The sequence below is a fragment of the Sturnira hondurensis genome, unplaced genomic scaffold (assembly GCF_014824575.4).
Source record: "Sturnira hondurensis isolate 20B ecotype Veracruz unplaced genomic scaffold, ASM1482457v3 Scaffold0006805, whole genome shotgun sequence".
NCBI lineage: Eukaryota > Metazoa > Chordata > Mammalia > Chiroptera > Phyllostomidae > Sturnira > Sturnira hondurensis.
The window spans coordinates 2,369,245-2,390,688 of NW_028079436.1; the positions used below are offsets into that span (position 1 = coordinate 2,369,245).

The 21,444-nt window shown below is 39.4% G+C and overlaps 1 protein-coding gene across 1 annotated transcript in view; it reads left to right on the plus strand.

Moving 5' to 3' along the window:
- MEIKIN (meiotic kinetochore factor) overlaps positions 1-21,444 on the plus strand; it is a 54,267-nt gene that overhangs the window by 18,097 nt on the left and 14,726 nt on the right. Inside the window, exons 7-9 of the mRNA XM_037050534.1 lie at positions 1,468-1,507; positions 8,244-8,308; positions 9,091-9,158. Coding sequence (XP_036906429.1) covers positions 1,468-1,507; positions 8,244-8,308; positions 9,091-9,158 — 173 coding nt within the window. The remainder of the gene's footprint in view (positions 1-1,467; positions 1,508-8,243; positions 8,309-9,090; positions 9,159-21,444) is intronic.

Here is a 21,444-nt window from a genome sequence, read left to right on the forward strand (position 1 = left end):
CTGTTTTGTTTATGTATTCAGGGAGAGAGGGCTATGTGAAAGTACGTGAAACATTCCTTTGCTTCTAAGAGTTATAGCTACTCTCAGAAAAGTATCACTTCCTCCTTCTTCCCGACTGGATAGAAGTGTTTCCAACAGTGTTCAAAGGCCTGATCTTCTGTGTGATGTTTAGTTTGGCAACACCTTTGCTGATATAAAGTGCCCAAAGATGTAGTCTTCCTTTTTAGCAAGGGTTTCAGTTTAGGTTCTTGGCCCACTGCAAATGACAGAACAAAAACAAAAACAAACACCCACCAAAATAAAAAAACCCTACCTCAAATTGTATTAGGTTAAAAAGGGAATTTATTACCACATGTACCTGAAAAAATCCAGCAACAAGTCAGACGCTCACACAATTTGCTGCAGGGTTTCCGATGACATCCGTAGGACCCAATTCCTTTCTGTCTTTCAATTCAGGATCCTTCTGTGTCATTTATACTCTAAGCCAGGCTCCTTTATATAACAACCCTTTTTAGCTCCAGACTTACATACTTACAGCCTCATATCCAATGAAGTAAGTGCTTTTCTTCCCTGTAATTTGAACAGAAGTTCTGGGCCTTATTCATTGGCTTACCTATCCCCAAACAGTCCCTTTGGCCAGGGAAATATGCAGGGCTCTTACTGCAATGACTAACAGGCTATGACGGGACCATCAGAAGGAAAAAGCAGGAAACTCCTGTTGGCAAAAGCAGAGAGTGGGTGCTGGATGGTACTGTCCACTGTAGTCCTTTATGTTTGGGAAACCTCCTTTTCAGGGAAGTGGTTTGAGATGATTGGAAAGGATGGTTCACTTCACTTTTACCTAACTTGGGATTTTTATACTCTAATTTAACATAAGCGGAGTTCTGCAGCTGCTGAGGGTTATAATTCAGAAGACCACACCCATGGCCCTTCATATTCCTAGGAGTATCTTTGTGTATCTAGGCAGTAAAATGTTGATTGATGGGCGTTCTCTTGACTAATGAATCTACCCATATGCATATCTATGTAGTTGGCCCTGGACTAAGAACCTTGAGACCCACGTTTAAGTTTCAGGTATACAGCTATTAGTTTTACAACTTGACCAGTTATTTATTTTGTTATATGGAAAACAGAGATAGAAAAATGGTATGTTTTCCTCACAGGGTTGCTATAAGAATAAAGTAAGATAATAGATGTAAAAGGACCTCAGAAGTTGTAAAGAACTATCCAAATACAAGGTGACAGATTGCTGTATCTCATAAAATTTTACAACAATTTTGTTTTATTTTAGTATTTTCATTAATTTAAGTGGCAGACTTGAGAGCAATATAAAACAAAAATTGAAAAATAAATGGCACTATCACCATGAATTTTAGAGGAAATATTTATTTTTACCAAGAGTAATTTGAGCCTCTGGTCTGTGTTTGAAATATATTTCTAATAGATTGGTTTTTTTTTCCTTTCTAGCTGCCTCTTCGGAAGACTATCAGAAATGCCATAGAAAAATGTAAGAACTAGAACCAACACTTTAAAACTTATTGTGCTTTTCAAAACTTCATGTTCTAATAGTTACATAGAAGGTATGATTGTAAATACCTGTATTCATTTATTAAGTAGTTTTTGAGGACTCACTGTGTGCCAGTACTGTTCTAATTGCTCGAAATACCTACTAGTGAATGAAATTGGTTAAAAACAATATCTCTGCCTTCCTTGTGTCTACATTCTAGTTGGAAAATATAGACACTAAAGACAAGCAAGTAAGTTTACTTTTATGTTTTTAAAATATATTTTATTGATTATACCATTACAGTTGTTCTATTCCCCCCCTTCATTCCCCTCCACCCACACACTCCCTCCCCCACCATTCTCCCTCCCTTAGTTTATAACCACGTGTCTCAAGTTCTTTAGATTCTATATTTCCCCCACTATTCTTGCCCTCCCCCCTATTTTCTACCTACTCTCTATGCTATTTTCTGTGCCTTCTCCCCCCTTCTCCCCCTCCCACTCCCCTGTTGCTAACCCTCCATGTGTTCTTCATTTCTATGGTTCCACTCCTGATCTAGCTGTCCTCCTGGTTTGCTTTTGTTTTAGGTGTGGTTGTTAATAACTGTGAGTTTGCTGTCCTTTCACTGTTCATATTTTTCATCTTCTTTTTCTTATATAAGTCCCTTTAGCATTTCATATAATAAGGGCTTGGTGATGATGAACTCCTTGAATTTGACCTTATCTGAGAAGCACTTTATCTGTCCTTCCATTCTAAATGAAAGTTTTGCTGGATAAAGCAATCTTGGCTGTAGGTCTTTGGATTTCATGACTTGGAATACTTCTTTCCAGCCCCTTCTTGCCTGTAAGGTCTCTTTTGAGAAATCCACTGACAGTCTGATGGGAACTCCTTTGTAGGTGACTGCCCCCTTATCTCTTGATGCTTCTAGGATTCTCTCCTTCATTTTAATCTTGGGTAGTGTAATTATGATGTGCCTTGGTGTGTTCCTTCTTGGGTCCAACTTGTTTGGGACTCTCTGAGCTTCCTGGATTTCCTGGAAGTCTATTTCCTTTGCCAGACTGGGGAAGTTCTGTTTTATTATTTGTTCAAATAAGTTTTCCATTCATGGCTGTTCCTCTTCCCCTTCTGGTACCCCTATAAATTGGATGTTGGAACGTTTAAAGATGTCCTGGAGGTTCCTAAGCCTCTCCTCATTTTTTTGAATTCTCATTTCTTTATTCCTTTCTTGGTTGGATGTTTCGTTCTTCCTTCTGGTCCATTCCATTGATTTGAGTCCCAGTTTTCTTTCCATCGCTATTGGTTTCCTGGACATCTCCCTTCATTTCAATTAGTTTAGCCTTCATACGTTCCTCTAATTTGTGACTATAATCAACCAGTTCTGTGAGCATCCTGATAAACAGTGTCTTGAACTGTGCTTCTGAGAGGCTGGCAATTTCTCGGTTGCTGAGAGTTATTGGCTCTGGGACTTTGAATTCTTCTTGCGCCATCTTTTGGTCTGTTCGTGCCTATTCCGTAGCAGGATCGGAGCCCTAAGGTGTTCACTAGAGCAGGGCAACTAAGTTGCTGGGTTGTGATGCTGTATGTGGGGGCGGGGTCAAAGAGGAGCAATGGCGTCCTGTCTGCCGCCTGCTGCCGCGGCCCCCACTGGTGCCGCAGCTGCCACAGTCACCGGACCCACGCGTTTCGTCCCACTGCATGTGAGTGTGCCACCACCATCAGCCCTCGCCCCCTGGGGCCTGTGTGGTCCGTCTCACTGTGCATGAATGCGTGACCGAGGTCAGTCTGCCCCGCACCCCGACTGGTTCCGGGTTGCCTGCGCACCTAGGTCGGGGGATCTGTGCTTCCCGACCCTGGTTGCTGCTGGCTCCGCCCCTCTTACCGTCCCAGTTGAATGGTTAGATGTAGTCGGACTTCCGTATAATTCAATTTTCTGTCCTTTGGCTGTGTCTTTGTTCTCTAAACCTTAGTTGTATTCAAACTTGGTTGTGGGAGAAGGCACAGTGTTTCCACCTATACCTCCATCTTGGTGGAAGTCCGACAAGCAAGTAAATTTATATTGTGCTATAGGGTAATGAATTCCGTAGAGAAAAATAAAGCAAGATAGGTGTTAAGGAGCCTTGGGATGGAGGTTTGCCTTTTTAACAGTGTGGTCAGAGAAGTCATGAAGAGAAGATAGCATCTGAGCAGAGACCTAAAGAAGGAAACAGACTCACTGGGTAACTCTCTGGAGAAAAGAGCATTCGGTGTAGAAGGAATAGTTGGAGCAAGGTCTGATGCAAGGAGGCCTAGACTCTGGAGTGGAGTGAGCAAGGAGCAGCGGGAGGTGAACTGAGAGAAGCAGCAGGAGGCCAGGTGATATAAGACATTGTAGGTGAGTGCAAATGCATTGGAAAGCCTGTGAGGGGTTTAGAAGGATGACATGATATGACTTATGTTTTCACAGCAGCAGCAGCAACAACAACAAAACCCCACTGTGGCTGCCATGTTGAGACTAGACTATGAGGAAGCAAGGGGTTGGGGATATTATAGTTACTGGAGAATTTCCCCACAATCTACACAAGAGAGTTTTTCCATACTCTGGACCACGTGGTAAGAGTAGAAGTAGTGAGGGTTGAGATTTTGGATATAATTAGAAAGTAGAACCAACAGGGGAGACTGTTGATGGACTGAATGGTGGGTTGAGAAAGGAGACTCCACAGCTTTGTGTTGAGCAACTGGGAGGATAGAGTTGCCATTTATTAAGATGGGGAAGACTGAGGAGAAACATATTCCTGGGGAAAGATCAAGACTTTGGTTTGGGACACGTAGACTGAAGGGTAAGGTGTATGTGAGACATTTTGAGGAAGTGGTCGCAGTCTGGACCAGGAATGGCCTTAAGGGCTGGGATCTTTATTTTATTTTGAATGTGATGGGAACCCCTGAAATATTTTCAGTAGTTCTGTAAAATATAGTGAAATTTGTTAGCACCTTAATCTTGAAAGGTTGAAGGAACTTATAAAAAATTCATACAAGTTTTAAAACAAAGTCAGCAGATGCCATATAGAAAGTGAAAAGACAATCCACAGAATGAAATAAAATATTTGTAAATTGTGTATCTGATAAGGAACTTATATCCAGAATATATAAAGAACTCTTACAACTCAACAATAAAAGGATAAATAACCCAATTTAAAAATAGGCAAAGGATCTGAACAGACATTTCTCCAAAGAAGATATGCAAATGGACAATAAGCACATGAAAAGATGCTCAATACCATTATCCATTGGGAAAACGCACAACTTAAGTGCCATACCACTTCCTACCCCCTGGGATGGCTATAACCAAAAAGACAGACAGTAACAAATTTGTCTTGGATGTGAGGAAGTTTGGACTGTCGTACATTGCTGGTGGGAATTTGAAATTGTGAGGCTAGTACTTTGAAAAACAGTTTGGCAGTTTCTCACAATGCTCCATATGATCCAGCAATCCGCTCCTAGCTCTGCAGACCTAAGAGAAATTAAACGTATGTCCATACCAAACCTTGTACGTGGATGTTCACAGTAACTTTATTCATAATAGCCAAAAAGTGGAAACAGTCCAAATGTCCATCTGCTGATGAATAGATAAATAAAATGTGGTATATTCATAATAGAATATTATTCAACAATAAAAAATGAAATTCGGATATATTCTACAACATGGATGAACTCCACAGATATTGTGCTAAATATTAAGCCACATAGTGAATGGTTCCTCATGTGAATGTGGCATAAACAAATCTACAGAGGCAGAAAGCCCATTAGTGCTTGTCTAAGACTGGGAGGTTCAGAAAGAAATGGAATTGACTTCGTAATATAAAACTGTGATGATGGTTGCAGAACTCTGTGAATTACACACTTTAAATGGGTGAATGATATGGTATGTGAATTATATCAATTTATTGTAAAAAAGCAAAGTTGGATCAAGGAAATATAATTTTTAATAGATACAGATAAGAAAGGGAATAAGATACAGATAACAAAGGTAAATAAGACATGAAAGTTAAGAGTCAGGTGACTTGAGCCATATTCTGACTCTAAGCTTCTTTTCACGCAAGGGAAAAGTCTATAACTGTTTGACAGATTTTATGTCCTTCAAATAATCATGTACAACCCTTACTGTCTTTTACCTAGATCCGCCCCCCCCCCCCACAGAATTAAATGGTAGACAGTACAGTGCTGTCTTTTTTGGTGGGGATTTATATTGTATAGATATTCCATTCTGACAAGTGTTTGGGGGTGAGGATTGATATACTTCTGAGTACAGCTATCTGTGGAACAGATGTTACCCAGCAAAAATTCTTGCCTGTTATCCTACTCTTCTCAGAGATACACATGATCATAGTTCTGTCTTTGAGCAAGTACTCTTGCAGCAAGGAAAATATGGATTAGAACCAGTGATTAGGTCGAAAGGATGACTATTGTAGCATTTCAGATGAGGTGTAATTAGGACCTGAACTTTAGCAGCAAGGGTACCGTAAAGGAAAAATTTGTGAACAATTTATGAGGGATAATCAATAGTTTTTAATAATTGGTTGGTTGAGGGAGGAGACGGTGTCCAAGTTGGCCTCCAGTTCTTTGACATAGAAAAATGAGTGAATGATTCATTCACTTGGTGAAGGAGCACAAATAAAAAAGCAAGAGTAAGTTGGGTGACAGATGATTTTAGTTTGGAAAATGCTAAAATAGCTACACTATTTTGAATTGATGATATCCAGCAATTCTCTGCCTGGAGAGCCAGGGAAAAGTTCTGGGCTGAAAGCATAGTTGTCCTCTGGGGAAAGTATGTAGCGTGAGAAAAAATAGTATTAGGGTGATCGCCTCCTTATGAATATTTTGTATCAGAATGCTTAGAAATTTCTGAAGAAAAGAAAATCTGTTACTGTTATTCCTAGGTAAATTGTTCTTTGGTAAACCCCAGTGAAAATTCTAAAGGTGAATGATTAAGGTCACCAGAGAGTGATGATAGACTTCAGAATTTGCAGCATGATATTTTCTTTTCTGTTTTAAAGCATTTTATTTATTTATTTTTAGAGAGGGGAAGGGAGGGAGAAAGAGAGGGGGAGAAACATCAGTGTGTAGTTGCCTCTTGAGCACCCCCTACTGGGGATCTGGCCAGGCATGTGCCCTGACTGGGAATCGAACCAGTGACCCTTCGGGTTCACAGGCTGACACTCAACCACTGAGCCACACCAGCCAGGGCACAGCACAGCACAATATTTGCTTAAGAGGGAAGGAGTGAGGTTTGTGTAATAATGACACCACATTTGAGCACCTATTATTTACTAAATATTTTGGTGTTCTCTTTAATTAAGTAACACATTCACAAAATTAAAACCTTGCAACTTTGACAGACTACCTAGTGGAGAGAGGAAGTTTTGTTTATATTGCTATGAAGTCTGTATAGACTCACTTCAATGACTGTTGCCCGTGTATTGAAATGGAGCAAATGTAATATGATGCTTGATTATATATATGTCATCCTATTTCCTGTCTCCCTTCAATGCTGACCTATCTTTAAAAAACAAAACCTATCACTTAAATGTGCAAAGAAGATATATCTTTGTTTTTAAATAACTGATCTAGACTTCTCATGGGCTCTCATCACCCTTTTTCTTTATTCAGCTGGGGAATCATGAATTAAATTTAATTAATGCCATCCAGTTACTTTCACTGAAAAGTTTCTTGTGCGGGGATACAAAGTACAGCATAGGAAATACAGTAGAAAATGTTGTAGTAACTATGTATGGTGCCAGGTAGGTATTGGAAATATCAGGGGTAACATTTTATAAAATCTGTGATTGTCTAACCACTATTCTGTACACCTGAAACCAATACAAAATAATATTGAATGTAAATTGTAATTGAAAATAAAGTTTTTTTAAAGTCCCTTTTGGGTGAATGCTGAAACTTTTAGATTTTTCTCCCTATTCCGTATTTCTGAGGATGCCATGTAAGTAGGTGATCATATCTCTTGATTTGCCTTGAACAGCCCCAATATGTGCCTTTTGTTCTGGCATAATTTTTAATAGCGCTCACTTTCATTCTCAGAAAGGTCCCAGTTTGGGCACGTAGCCCCCCTAAGAAGGCATAGTGGCAGGCTGCAGGTGGGGGAGGGGTGAGGTTGGAGCTTGGAGTGTGATGTCCACAAGTCGTCTCTGGATGTTTACTCATTTGTGCTGCAGCTTTCAAGACTTATTCTGTACCTGGGTTGGACTCTACCGATAAAGTCATTGGTGAACTTACGGCTTTATTTAGGGCCTGAGGCCCTCCATTGCTGATTTCCCCTCAGCTTTGTGTTTGTTGCTACCCCGGACTCCCCAAGGCTTCACCCAGACTTTAACCTGGTTGCCTTTTTGCAGCCTTTGTGGTAGAGTCCCCTCACCACAGCAGCTCGGTGCCAGGTGTTTCAGTGCTAAATTTGACCACCTTGCACATTGTTCTTAGTACGTGGAGGCTTGAGAACTTGCTCCCAATGTTCAAGAATTAGGGACTTGCAGATTCCCTAATTTGCAAGAATTAGGGGCAACCAAGGCTCCCTCTCTGCCTAAATGTCCCAAGCTCTTACTTTTATGTTGATTTTCCAACCTGTGTAGATGTCTGCTCCCTGAGTTCTACAGGATAATTCACTGCATATAAATGTCCTTATTTTAAGTATTACATGAGGAGTCTTAAAAGTGACTAAAAAATTAAGAGTACTATTAATTTGTTCTTATTATAGAGTGATGACATTAGCAGACGAAAATATTTCTCCAAAACTAAAGGGTACTTCAAATTCAGAATCAGGTAATAAATAAACTAATTTTCATAAATCTGCATTTAATTATTTTTGTCTTAAAGCAGTATACATTAAGAAAATTGGTAGCCCAGGAAACCAAGTGCTTTTTAGCTTGGTTATATTTAAGAAATGAAGATATGTGAGGTTAGAAACTGGGTCTTAACTCTCATCCTAGCACTCATCATTGGTTCATTTAATAAATATTTACAGAGGATGAACTTGTACATGTCAGTGTTCCTGTTGTGTGTCGGGCTCTTTACTAAGCGTTAGGAAACCGAGAAATAACCCCTATTCCTGTCCTCAAGGAGCCAATAGTCTAGTGATAGAGACAACAAATAAACTAGAAATTTCTTCTCAGGCAACTCCTGCTCAGTCCCCTTTGCAGTCTTATGTACTGCTATTAGCCATTAAATGTGGGAGTTCTTCAGTGCTAGTTCCTAAATTTTAATCTCTTTTCAATCCACCCTCTGATATGTACGGGCATCCTGTAAAAAGCAAGGATTCCAAATAGTTTCTCAAAAGTTGCCAATTTTAGCAAATAGAGATACAGAATGCCTAGTTAAGTTTGAATTCAGATAAGCAGCAAATAATTTTTAATGTGATTATATCACAAATATTTTAAAGAATGTTTTGCCATATCTGTCAGATTATTCAACCTGTATTGCTTTTCTTCTAAAACTATTACAAAATCACAGTTATTAAATTAAATTTTTTCAAATTTGAGTTTTCTGTACTTACAGTTAATGACAAGTTAAATAATTAAAATGCTAAAGTGTGTTTTTGTTTACAGATAATGCAGCTTGCAAAGTACATGCTGAGAAAACTTATCCTTTAACCCCTGAGAAAACAAAGAAAAAAGTAAGTATTGAAGCAGAAAAACTATATAAACCATATATTGCATTCATATGGACATACTTTAACCAACACTTTTATAGGAATTATTTTTCAGCTATTTAAGTAAATAATTCAAAACATTTTTAGAGTTTAGCAATTGTGTGATGTTATTGTTACATGAGTATGTAGTCTATGTAAGTTTAATAAACTTACAAAGAGAATTAAAATTTATAATTTTTTCAAGTTCATTTTAGATAATTAGATGTCTATTATCATTAAAGCAAAACTAAGACATTTGCTATGTAGCCAGAATAGTGTTTTTTGCTGAGGAATGTGTGTGGATTATACATTAGGCCAAGAGTCTAGAGATCTTTGGACTTAACATAGCGGGAGCTACTGTCTAGGTGGCTATTCGAAGCTCAGCATTATTCCAAGTACTTTTCATTAATTATATCTTTCTTTATGGCATTCCTCTCAGGTAAGATGTTTTCTTTGTTTTTTGTTTGTTTTGGTTTTACCTTTTTATTACTGAGAAATACGAGGTTTAGATGTTAATCAATATGTTTAACAAGCTGGTGGCAGGTCTTTCTGGCTCTAAAACCTGTACTCTTTCCACTACACCATAATGTTATTGTGTACATTGGGGAGCCCCTGAAAGAGGGTGAGAGTGTCTGTCAGCAGAAAGACTCATAAGTATGAAGTTCCAGACATTTTTGGTGTGAGATTGTGGTGGCTTTGACTAGGGTGTATAGGAAGAATGGAGAAATATGTATGGATTTAAGAAAATTTTGCATGTAGAGTTCACGGATTGAAAATAGAGGATGAAGGAATGAGAGGTGTTGAGAAAGACTGCTAGGTTTCTGTCTTAGCAACTGTGGTGGATAAAGGTGTCCTATTTAATGTGATAGGAAAAGCAGGCAGTCTGAGGGCACACAAATATGAAAATGTTGAACGCCATTGGCTATAAATCTGTAGGTCAGGGAAACAGAAGGGGAGTGAATAATATTACAGATATTTTTAAATTAATGGAAATGGATAAAATCACCTGAAAAAGAATATCTATAAAGTGCAGAAGAGAAGGGGCTCCAGGATCAATCATTGGAAAATTCTATATTCAGGTAGAAAAGAAACAGAAGGAGGAAAACAAATAGAATATGCTGCCATAGAAGCCAAGAAAAGAGAGTCTTTATTCCTGAAGGTGAGAGTGGTCAATGATGTTGGAGCTGCTCAGAGGTCCAGTGTTGTAAAAGGACCTCCAGTCCAGCACATAAGGAACTCAGAAGTTACCGCTCTGTCCTAACAGTAAAAACCTGGACAAACAGAAAAGGCGACAACTCATTTTTGATCCACCAGAGCAGTAAGGACACAGGGCATATTGCTGCACCCAAATGTGGACAGATGGGCGGGTGGGCACAGAGAATCACAATTTACTGGAGCACAACCACATGAACAGAAACCTCCCTGGGAACCAGTGCTGGGATGCAAAAAACAAAAGCATGATTGGTGAGTTACTGAAAGTTTAGTGTGGACAGCTCTGAGAGTTAAAAGTTTAAGGGGACCCAGTCATCAGGGGACCTTCACACTTTTGTCTCTACTGGAGTTTTTTCTCCAGGAGCTCTACAACATCCTGATGGTGACTATCAGAAAAATGCCCTCATGCTTCCATTAGTGGGGATGGAAGAGGAATCATTTTGAAACACACCACAATGTTCTGTTTTTCTTAAGAAAGCCTGCCCTCAGGAAAAAGTATTTTACCAGAGCCTAACTCATCCAGGGGAAGGAAAATAACCAACTCCAGCCAGTTCTATCCTTCCAAGTAGGGGAAGGAAAAAACTCTAGCTCCCTCTAGCCTTCCACATTCGGGGAATGGAAACGTAACTATAGCCCCCTTTAGCCATGCTGTCCCTCCTGGGGCAGGGCGAGGAAACTGAGAAGCGCTGGTTCGCTGACAAGTTCACAGAGCAGGGGCAAAGGCTAGAGAACAGCTGAGACCTAATCCCATAACTACAGAGTGCTTCCCGTCCCACCACCTTATACTGCTGAAGACCTGCTCGCCACAGTCCCATTACCCAGTACAGCACCTTCACATTTTAGCAATAAAATACTTGCTAATAAAATACATACTAAAAGGTAAAAAGAAAAAACAGTTTGAAGAGACTGAATGGCATCAGATGGAGTTATAAGTAGTGTTAGAATTACCAGACCAGAAATTCAAAATAACTGTGATTAATATGCTGAGGGCATTGTAGGAAAAAGTAAACAACATACAAGAACAGATGGGTAGTATAAGCAGAAAAATGGGAATTCTAGGAAAGAATTAAAAAGTAAATTCTAGAGATCAAAAACAGAAAGAATAAAAAGAGAAATTCTAGACATTGTAAACACTGTAGTAGGAATGAAGAATGCCTTTGATGGACTGACTCACTAGTAGACTAAACACAACTGAGGAAAGAATATTTGGGTTTGAGGATATGACCATAGAAACTTCTGAAACTGAAAAACAAAAATAAAAAAACTTAAAAAACTCCCAAAATCAAGAACTATGGAAAAACTATAAAATATGTGACATATATACAATTGGAATTCCAGAAAGAGAAGAAACTATGAAAGGAAAAGGAACAACATTTGAAGCAGTATGACTGACACTTCCCTGATATTAATGTCAGACACCAAAGCACAGATATAGGGTGCTCAGAGAACACCAAGAAGGATACGAAGGACAGACTTCCTCACCAGGTACTGAAGTGCTGTGAAATCAGGGGTATGTTAAACCAGGGGTGTCAAACTCATTTCCACCGGGGGCCACGCCAGCCTCCTGGCTGCTTTCAAAGGCCAAATGTAATTTCCACTCCTTAACAGTTAAGAAGTAGTGACATTTTTACAGTCCTAAAATTATTTCAGCCTTTTGAAGGCAACCATGAAGCTGATGTGGCTCCCATTGAAAATGAGTTTGACATCCTGTGTTAAACAGTTATTAACAGACCTAAAGGCAGAAGTAGGCAGCAGTGTAGTAATATTAGATACTTCATTACGCCACTTTCAACAATGGATAAATCACCCAAACAGAAACCCAATAGGGAATAATGGGCTTGAACTATACTTCAGACCAAATGAACCTAATAAATATACACAGAACGTTTCAACCAACAACAGTAGAATCCACATTCTTCTCACCAGCACACGGAACACGCTCCAGGATAGAGCACATGTGAGGTCACAAAACAGGTCTTAACAAATGTAAGAAGCTTAATCTCACCAAGTGTCTTTTCCTACCACAGTGGTGTGAAACTAGAAATCAATAACAGGAGGAAAGCTGGGAAGTTAAAAAACATGCAGAAATTAAAACACCCTAGTGAACAAGCAAGCAAGGAGATTGAATTGGTAATCAGAAACCTCCCAGAAAATTAAAGGCACCAGATGGCTTCACTGGTGAATTCTATCAAACATTGAAGGAAAAATTGATACCAGTTATTCTTAAAGTCTTTCAGAAATTTGAAGAGGAAAGATTATTTCCAAACTCCTTCTGCAAGGCCAGCATTGCTGTGATGACAAATTCAGTGACACTGAAAGAGAAGAAAATTGTAGGTCGATATTCCAGATGGACATAGTACCAGTGGGCAGAATACTAGTGAACCAGACTCGAGAGCACATTAAAAGGATCGTGTATACCATGACTGAGTGGGATTTTTCCGTGGTATATAAGAATAGTTAATATATAAAAATGAAATAATGTGATATATTTACCACATTAACAGAATGAAGGACAAAAATCATTTCAATAGATGCAAGAAAAAGTAGTAGACAAAATTCAATATCTTTTAATGATAAAATTCTCAACAAATTAAATATAGAAGGATTGTACCTCAAGATAATTAAAGGCCATATATGACAACCCCACAGTTGACATTATACTCAAAGGTGAAAAGTTAAAAACCTTTCTCCTAAGATCAGGAATGAGACAAGGCTGTCTTGCCACTTGTATTCAACATAGCACTAGAAGTCCTAGCCAGAGCAATTAGGTGATAAAAAGAGAAAAAGTCATCCAGAAAGAAAGAAGTTGAAAGTACCTCTGCAGAAGACATGATCTTACACATTGAAAACTCTAAAGACGCTGCCAAAACAACAAAACAAACCCTGTTAGAATTAATAAATGAATTCAGTAAAGTTGCAGGATATAAGACAACATACAAAATCTGTTGCATTTCTTTTCTTTCTTTCCTTTTTTTTTTTTTTTGCATTTCTCTACACTAACAACAAACTATCTGGAAGAGATATTAGAAATTAGAAAAAATATCTGCCCCAAATTCCTGAGTTCCTAAACCTTTGTAATTTCCTAAGTGATAAGAACTGGAGAGCATTATGCTAAGTGAAATAACCCAGGTAGTGAAAGAAAAATACCATATGATCTCACTTATTAGTGGAATCTTATCAACAAAACAAACAAGCGAGCAACATAGAACCAGAGATATTATGTAAAGAACAAAGTGACAGTAGCTAGAGGGGAGGTGAGAGGGGGATAACATGGGAAAGAAGAGGAGGGGTCATCAAGGAACGTGTATAAAGGACGCATGGACAAAGCCAAAGGCGGGTAGGATCGACGCAGGGAGGTGGGGAGGGGGAAGTGGGGGGAATGGAGACAACTGTACTTGAACAACAGTAGTAAAAAAATAAATTGTTTATGAAAGAGAGAGAGAGGGGAAGGAAGGAAGGAAGGAAGGAAGGAAGGAAGGAAGGAAGGAAGGAAGGAGAAGGAAGGAAGAAAGAGAGAGAGAGAGAAAGGATCTGTAGATGTAACTTCGTTTTATTATTTGGTCTTTGGCCCCATTCCTGACAGGTTTCCTAAAACCCCTCTAAATTGCTAAACAGAGCGCTAGAGGATTCTTTGTTCCAATGAGGCACTTTGGGTGGGCTCCTGGGTGGCTCCTAGATGGGAGTCAGTCACCAAAAATACCAAGCCGTCATTAGAAACTTGGGATTGTCAGCCACCTAGTCCCCTGCCCCCTCTTCTCCACAGAGGGAGAGGGGCTGCAATGAATTAATAGTTGCGGAAGCCTCCATAGGAATCCCAGTAGTAGGGCGTCCAGAGAACGTCTCGGTTGGTGAACATACCCGCACTGGTGGCTGACAGGCCCGACCCCCACAGGGCCAGAGCTCCTGTGCTCAGGACCCTCCTAGACCTCACCCTGTGTGTCTCATTACTAGCCGTTCATGTTTATTCTTTGTCATGTCCTTTAATAGATTGGCAAATGTAAGTATAAGTGTTTCCCTGAGTTTTGTGAGCCAGTCTAGCAAATTAACTGAACCTGAAGCAGAGTTCGTGGGAAATTCCAATTTGTAGCCAGGCCGGACTGAAGTTTTGGGTAACCTGGGAACCTACTATTTGCAATTGGCATCTGAAGTAGGGTGGGAGCAGTCTTGTGGGACTGAGCCCTTAACTGTGGGACCTGACACTATCTTTAGGTAGTAGATAGTGTTAGACTTGAGTTGAATTGTAGGACACCTAGCTGGTGTCACAGAGAATTGTTATTGTGGGGGAAAGTTTCCACATACTTGGTGGTCAGAAGTGTGAATGTTTTGTGTGAGTAGTAAAGGAGACTCACAGATTAAAGGCTCCTGGGAGGAAAACCTGAAGATTTTTTCCTTTCGAAAACTCATTTACAGTAGCATAAAAAACAATAAAATACTTAGAGATGTATTTAACTGAGGAGATAAAAGACCTGTACACTGAAAACTATCAGACATCAATGAAAGAAATTGAAAAGGACACAAATGGAAATATATTCCTTGTTCTTGGATTAGAAGAATTAATATGAAAATGTCCAGCCCTGGCTGGTGTGGCTCAGTGGATTGAGCACTGGCCTCTGAACCAAAGGGTCGCCACTTCAGTTCCAGTCAGGGCACATGCCTGGGTGGCGGGCTAGGTCCCCCCTAGGGGGCATGCGAGAGGCAACCACACATCGATGTTTCTCTCCCTCTCTCCGTCCGGCCCTCCTTTCCCCTCTCTGAAAATAAATAAAATATTTTTTAAAAAAGAAAATGTCCCTACTACCCAAAGTGACCTATAGAGTCAATGCAATTTCTGCCAAAACTCCAATGGCATTTTTCACCATCAGAAATAGGAAAACTTTCCTAAAATTTGTATGGAGCTACAGATTCCCCAAATTGCCAAAGCGACCTTGAGAAGGAACCAAGCTAGAGGAATCACATGTTCTGATTTCAATCTATATTACAAAGCTATAGAAATGAAAAGAGTATGGTGCTGGCATAAAAAACAGGCATATAGACGAGTAGAACAGAATAGCTCAGAAATAAACCCACATATCTACATCCAACTGATTTTTGACAGGGATGCTAAAAATACAAAATGGGGACAGGATAGTCTCTTTAATAAATAGTCCTGGGAAAATTGGGTATTTGTTGATACATGCAAAGAGTGCAACTGGACCCCTATCTTACACCACTAACAAAAATTAACTAGAAATTGATTAAATATAAGACCTGAACCATAAGATTCAGAAAGAGTCTTATGAAGAAAACATAGGGGAAAAGCTCCTTGGCATCGATCCAGACAGTGATTTCTTCGGTAAGATACCAAAGAGACACACAACAAAAGCTAAAATAAACAAGCAAGAACTACATCAAACTAAGAAGTTTCTTGCATGGCAAAGAAATAATAAATTCAAAAGGCAACATATGGAGAAAATATTTGCAAATCACATGTCTCATAAGGGGTTGATATCCAAAATATATAAAGAACCTATACAACTCAATAGCAAAATATGCAAATAATCCAATTAAAAATGGAAAAAGTACTTGAGTAGACATTTTTCGAAAGAAGATGTACAAGTGGCCAACAGACATGAAAAGGTGCTTAATGTCACTAATCATCAAGGAAATGCAAATCAAAGGCACAATGAAATGTTACCTCACGTTTGTTAGGATGGCTATTATCAAAAAGACAAAAGATAACAAATGTAGGCAAGAATGTGGAGAAAGGGGAAACCTTGTACACTGTTGATGAGAATGTAACTTGGGACTACCATTATGGAAAACTATATGACACTTCCTCAAAAAACTAAAAATAGAACTCCCATGTGATCCAGCAGTCCCACTCCTGGGTATATATCCAGTGGACATGAAAGCAGTATCTTAAGGCAATATTTGCACTCCCATGTCCATTGCAGGATTATTTACAGTAACCAAGATAAGGAAACAACCTACATTTCTGTGGTGGATGAATGGATAAAGAACTGTGTCGTAATATTGGTATTAATCAGCCACACACAAAAAACCGATCTCACCACTTGTAACAGTGTTTCTAGGCATTATGTTAAGTGGAATAAATAAATAAACAGATACTATGTGGTTTCACTTATATGTGAAACCCTACAAAAAGAAAAAGTAAATCTCATAGAAATAGAGAATAGAATGATGATTGTCGGGGTCTGAAGGGGTGGGGAAGTGAGGCGATGTAGGTGAACAGGCACAGGCTTTTATTTATAAGAATAAGTTCTGAGGATCGAATGTGCAGCCCAGTGAAGATAGTTAATAACACGGTACTGTATACCTGAAAGTTGATCTTTAGTTTAGAGATCTAAAGATCTCTACTAAAGAGTAGATCTTTAGTTTCTCACTGTGCACACACACAGTTTACCTATGGGAGGGGATGGATGTGTTAATTATCTTGATCTTAGTAATCATTCCACAGTGTAATGTGTATCAAATCATCACCTGTACACTTCAACTATATACAATTATACTTGTCAAGTATTCCTTGATATAAGTCGGAAAAAAAGGAAGTGAGAAGTAACAATTATGTATAGAGCTAGACTCTGAAGGGAAATGGAGAAAAAGAACAGTAACAGGAGGGAGAGGAATGATTGGAGGATATTTGCTTTGTTTTAAAGATGGTATGTACCAGATCACTTTCCGTAATTCCCACCAGGAATTATGGAAGGGAAGAAGAGGGGATAGCTGAATGTAACCCAGTAGGCAACTAGAGGGCCCTGTGACCTAAGGATCTAGTTGAAGTTGGCCTGAACTTCACTTCTTTAACCTGAAAGCGATAAAAAGTCTTCTTCATGCTTTCTATGTTTTCTTTCCTGTGCTTCTTTACTTCCTCATGGTTACATTTCCCTTTCCTGCTTTCATGCATACTGTCTCCTTGGTTCTTGCTCCACCAGTTCTCACACACACACACACACACACACACACACACACACCCCTCTATATTTGTCAAGCATCTTGTAATTTAAGTGTGTCATGTCTTGTATTAAATGTCATTTCTTATGCTCTTGTATCATCTGTCTCTTCTCAAAAGCTCTGTTCCGAGTAGGTATCTTTTCCTGATCATTGCGTCACCGTCCCTGGGAAGCTGGTCTATACAGATGTCCCTACATTTCTCGAAAGAAGATGGACAAGTGGCTGATAAGCACATGAAAAGATACTCGGTATCATTAGTCATTAGAGAAATGCAATTTAAAACCAAGACTGTTACTTCATATCCACCAGAATGACTATAATAAAAAAGACAGGTGACAAATGTTGGTGATGATGCAGAGAAATTGGAACATTCAGACATTCTGGTGGGGATGTAAAATAATGCAGCCATTTTGGAAAACAATTTGGCAGTTCTTCAAAATTTTAAGCGTGGAGTCACCAGAGGAACCAGCAGTTTTACTTTCAGGTTTATACTCAAGAAAAATTAAAGCATACATTCTTATGAAAACTTACACATGAGTGTTCATACCAATACTTATTCATAATAGCCAAAAAGTGGAAACTACTTCCATTGTCCATCTATGATGAATAGATAAAGCGTGGTATATCCATATAATTAAATGTTATTTGGCAATACAAACAAATGAAACAGTAGTTCACACTGCAACTTGGTTGACCTTGAAAATATAATGCAACATGAAAGAAGCTAGTCACAAAAGACCGCTTATTACATGATTCCATTTATAAGAAATGGCCAAGGTCTATAACAACAGACCTAGGTTCGTGTTTATGTAGGGCTGGTGGGGATGGAGTAGAGATTGACTGCCAATGAGCATGGGTGTCTTTAGAGGGGACAAAAATGCTCTAAAATTGGGCTGTGGTGATGATTGAACAACCCTGAGGATATACTAAAACCATTGAATTTTGTTCTTTAAATGGGTGAATTGTATGGTATGTGAATAATATCTCAATAAAGTGTTAAAAACAAAAACTTCCCTATACTATCACATGGAAGGGGGACGTCCTGGGAAAGAAGGGAAAGGATAGGGTCCAGAATACAGGAGGAGCTGGCCTTTAAAAGGCGGGGATGTTTCCATTGTGGGACATCTGCAGATGTAGTGGGAGCAAGGCAGGCTTTGTGCTTAGACTCCGGTTCATTTAATGCTCTGCTGTCACCACCTTGACATTTTTAATAGTTTTTTCTTTTTAACAAGGGGCCTGACGTTTTCATTTTGTACTGGGTCCTAAAAATTATGAGTCCCGAATGGTTGCATCTTGTTCGATGTCTTCTGTAGTTGTAGGGAAGTAAAGTAAGGCTGTCAGCTGAGAATGGTAGAGGACAGGGGCCAGACGTTTAAGGAAAACAGGGCGAGCATGAAATAGTCATGAGAAGCTACAGAAGTGTGGGAGAGTTGCCCGCCTGTGGCTCCTCCTTTTGAGTTGGTGGTGTCTTTGATTTGCCAGATTGTACAGTTTTCCCCGGCACTCACCTGCACGAGAGGTTCAGAGGATATTGATGTGAGGGTTCATCTAGGGCTAGAGATTCGTCAGGCATCTGTGACCAGGAAGAGAACAGGGTAAGAAAGTACTTACAGGGATGGATGGTGGCAGATAAAGGGAGGAACAAGAAAGATTGTGGATGAAGACAAAGTGGTAGAATCAGTGAACTGGAGATTTCAGTGAGGAAGAAGTTTATTTCATGAAGACAATTGAACAGGGGTTGGAGGGGATGTAAGAAGCTGTTTGAATGGGTGATTCTGTAGTTTCTGCTGATGGTAAGGACTGCCGAAATTTGATCATGGACTGACTGAAATAGCACGAGGGGAAAAGGTTATGAGAAATGCAGAGGTCTAGCAACTCTGAGGCTAGTTGGTTGCAGGGGTTATCCACTTGGATGATGAAATTGCTGAGAACAATGACGGGAGTAGGAGGAAAAGCTGTGTGCAAGGTGCGAAATCTTCACTGCCAGTAGGTGCCTGACTCCGGTTTATACCCTTGTTCTTTCCTTTGCTTGAAATACGCCCCTTCTACTTTTTTCTCCTCTCCCTCTACCATCTTCTTCTTATCTTCACCCAAGGATATGTTTTTTTCATTGATTTAAGAAAGAAAGGGAGAGAAGGAGAAAGAGAAACATCAATGTGAGAGAGAAATGCTGATTGGTTGTCTCCCATATGAACCCCAGCCAGGGATCGGATCTGCCACCTACATATGTGTCCTGACTGGGGAAGGAACTCACATCCTTTTGTACAGGACAGTGCCCCTACCAGCCAGGGCTCTACCGTCCTCTTTATTCCCCTTACCCCCAACTCCAAATCCTGTTATTCTTTCAGGACCCAGTTCAAATTACACCTCCTCAGTGATGTTGAATATATTTAAACTTTGAATACTGTTTTCAATGCATCTTGAAAGCTTAGACTAGTTACACAACTTAGGACAAAGAAGCAGTCACTGAACAGTCTGCAATTTTTAATGGAGGGATTAGTTGGTAAAGCAGCATTTTCTTGTAGTTGCAGCCGATATCTTAGAGAAGATTTTTGTTTTTTTAAATGAAGATTATTGCATAACAAAGACATATTTAATGTTTTCTCTAAATTTTAGTTTTAAATATTGATTAATAGATAAATCTAATTATCATTTATTTTAACAGAGCACTTTCTGGGAGATGTTGCCTTAAATGTGGTAGAGAAATTTTTTGAGTTCATTAAATTGCAAACCATTTTGTCTTTGAACACACTTTTTCTTTAAATATACTGGAGGGGACAGAAGTAAGTTTACAGTTACGAGTATGTGAAACACAGTGTTTATTCTCTTTTTTTTCATTATTTTAAATTTTATTTATTTCAGAGAGAGAGGGAGGAAAGGAAGGAGAGAGAGAGAGAGAGAGAGAGAGAGGCCGGGGGGAGAGAAGAGAGAGAGGCAGAAAGAGAGAGAGAGAAACATTGATCGGTTGGTTGTTCCCCCATATGTGCCCCAACCAGGGACTGAACCCACAACCTTTTGGTATATGGAACTATGCTCCAATCAAATAAGCCACACCGGCCAGGGTCAGAGTTTATTCTTGCGTTATTATTTATTAATTATTGTGTTATTTTCTACATGAGCACCTATAAACCTACTTTGTCCACCCTTTATAGAAAACCTGACTTTTTTAAGAAAAAGAATTATCTTTAAGTTTAAAACTTTCGTCAATTTGAAGAGATGATGGAAAGGAGTCTATTTTAAGTGTAACAATTATAACATTTATTACAATAAAAATAAGACATTGAGAAGCACTACAATTTTTTATAGCCTGTAAATAATATTTCACGATTATTAATTTGTTTCAGCCTGGAAAAGATCCCGAACCTAGAGGTACAAATTCCCAAACAAAGCTAAGCTCTCATCTAAAAATCAAGGTTCAACCATCTCACCAGAGGTCTGGTCTTGAAAGCAATGCAGGTAAATCAGTTACCAAAGTTCTGCTGCCTCAGCCCCTGGGACCTGCATTGGTAAGCACTGGTCTTCTACTAACTACTTCTTGGAAAGGCTATGAAAAGAAAATGTACTTACTGGGAAGATTTAGATATGCATAGTTTTTTAATAAGTTTAGGGAAAATTTCAGAGGCACTATACTTACAGCTCTGTGGAGGCAGATGTTTGTAAATGGACTGACAGTTGCCAATTGGGACACAGATACTCAGAGAGGAGTAAGAGTTCAAGTCTGTGTTGGAAGGTGATACCTGAGAAAGGAATCAGGGAAGAAGCAGGAGTGGGCAGGAATAGCCTCAGTCTTTTTTTTTTTTTTTTTTTTGGTATCTCAGATGGCAGAGTTTTATGGTTTTACTAACACAAACACAGTGTGCACACAAGCTGTCTATTCATTTTCTTCACTGCGCAGCCTGACATTGGGACTGGTGACCCTGACAGCCAGCTGGCCTGCTCTGTGTGCAGTGGCTGTGCGGTTGCAGGAGGAAGCGTTGTGAGCGGGCTCAGCACAGTGACATTTATTGCGCATCCGCAGCACTTCAGGCTCCATGAGGTTGTGGACCAGGAACCTCTGAAAGCCCCTGGGTAGTGTGGGCTCTGTTTTCGTGTTGCTCCCCTAGCCAGC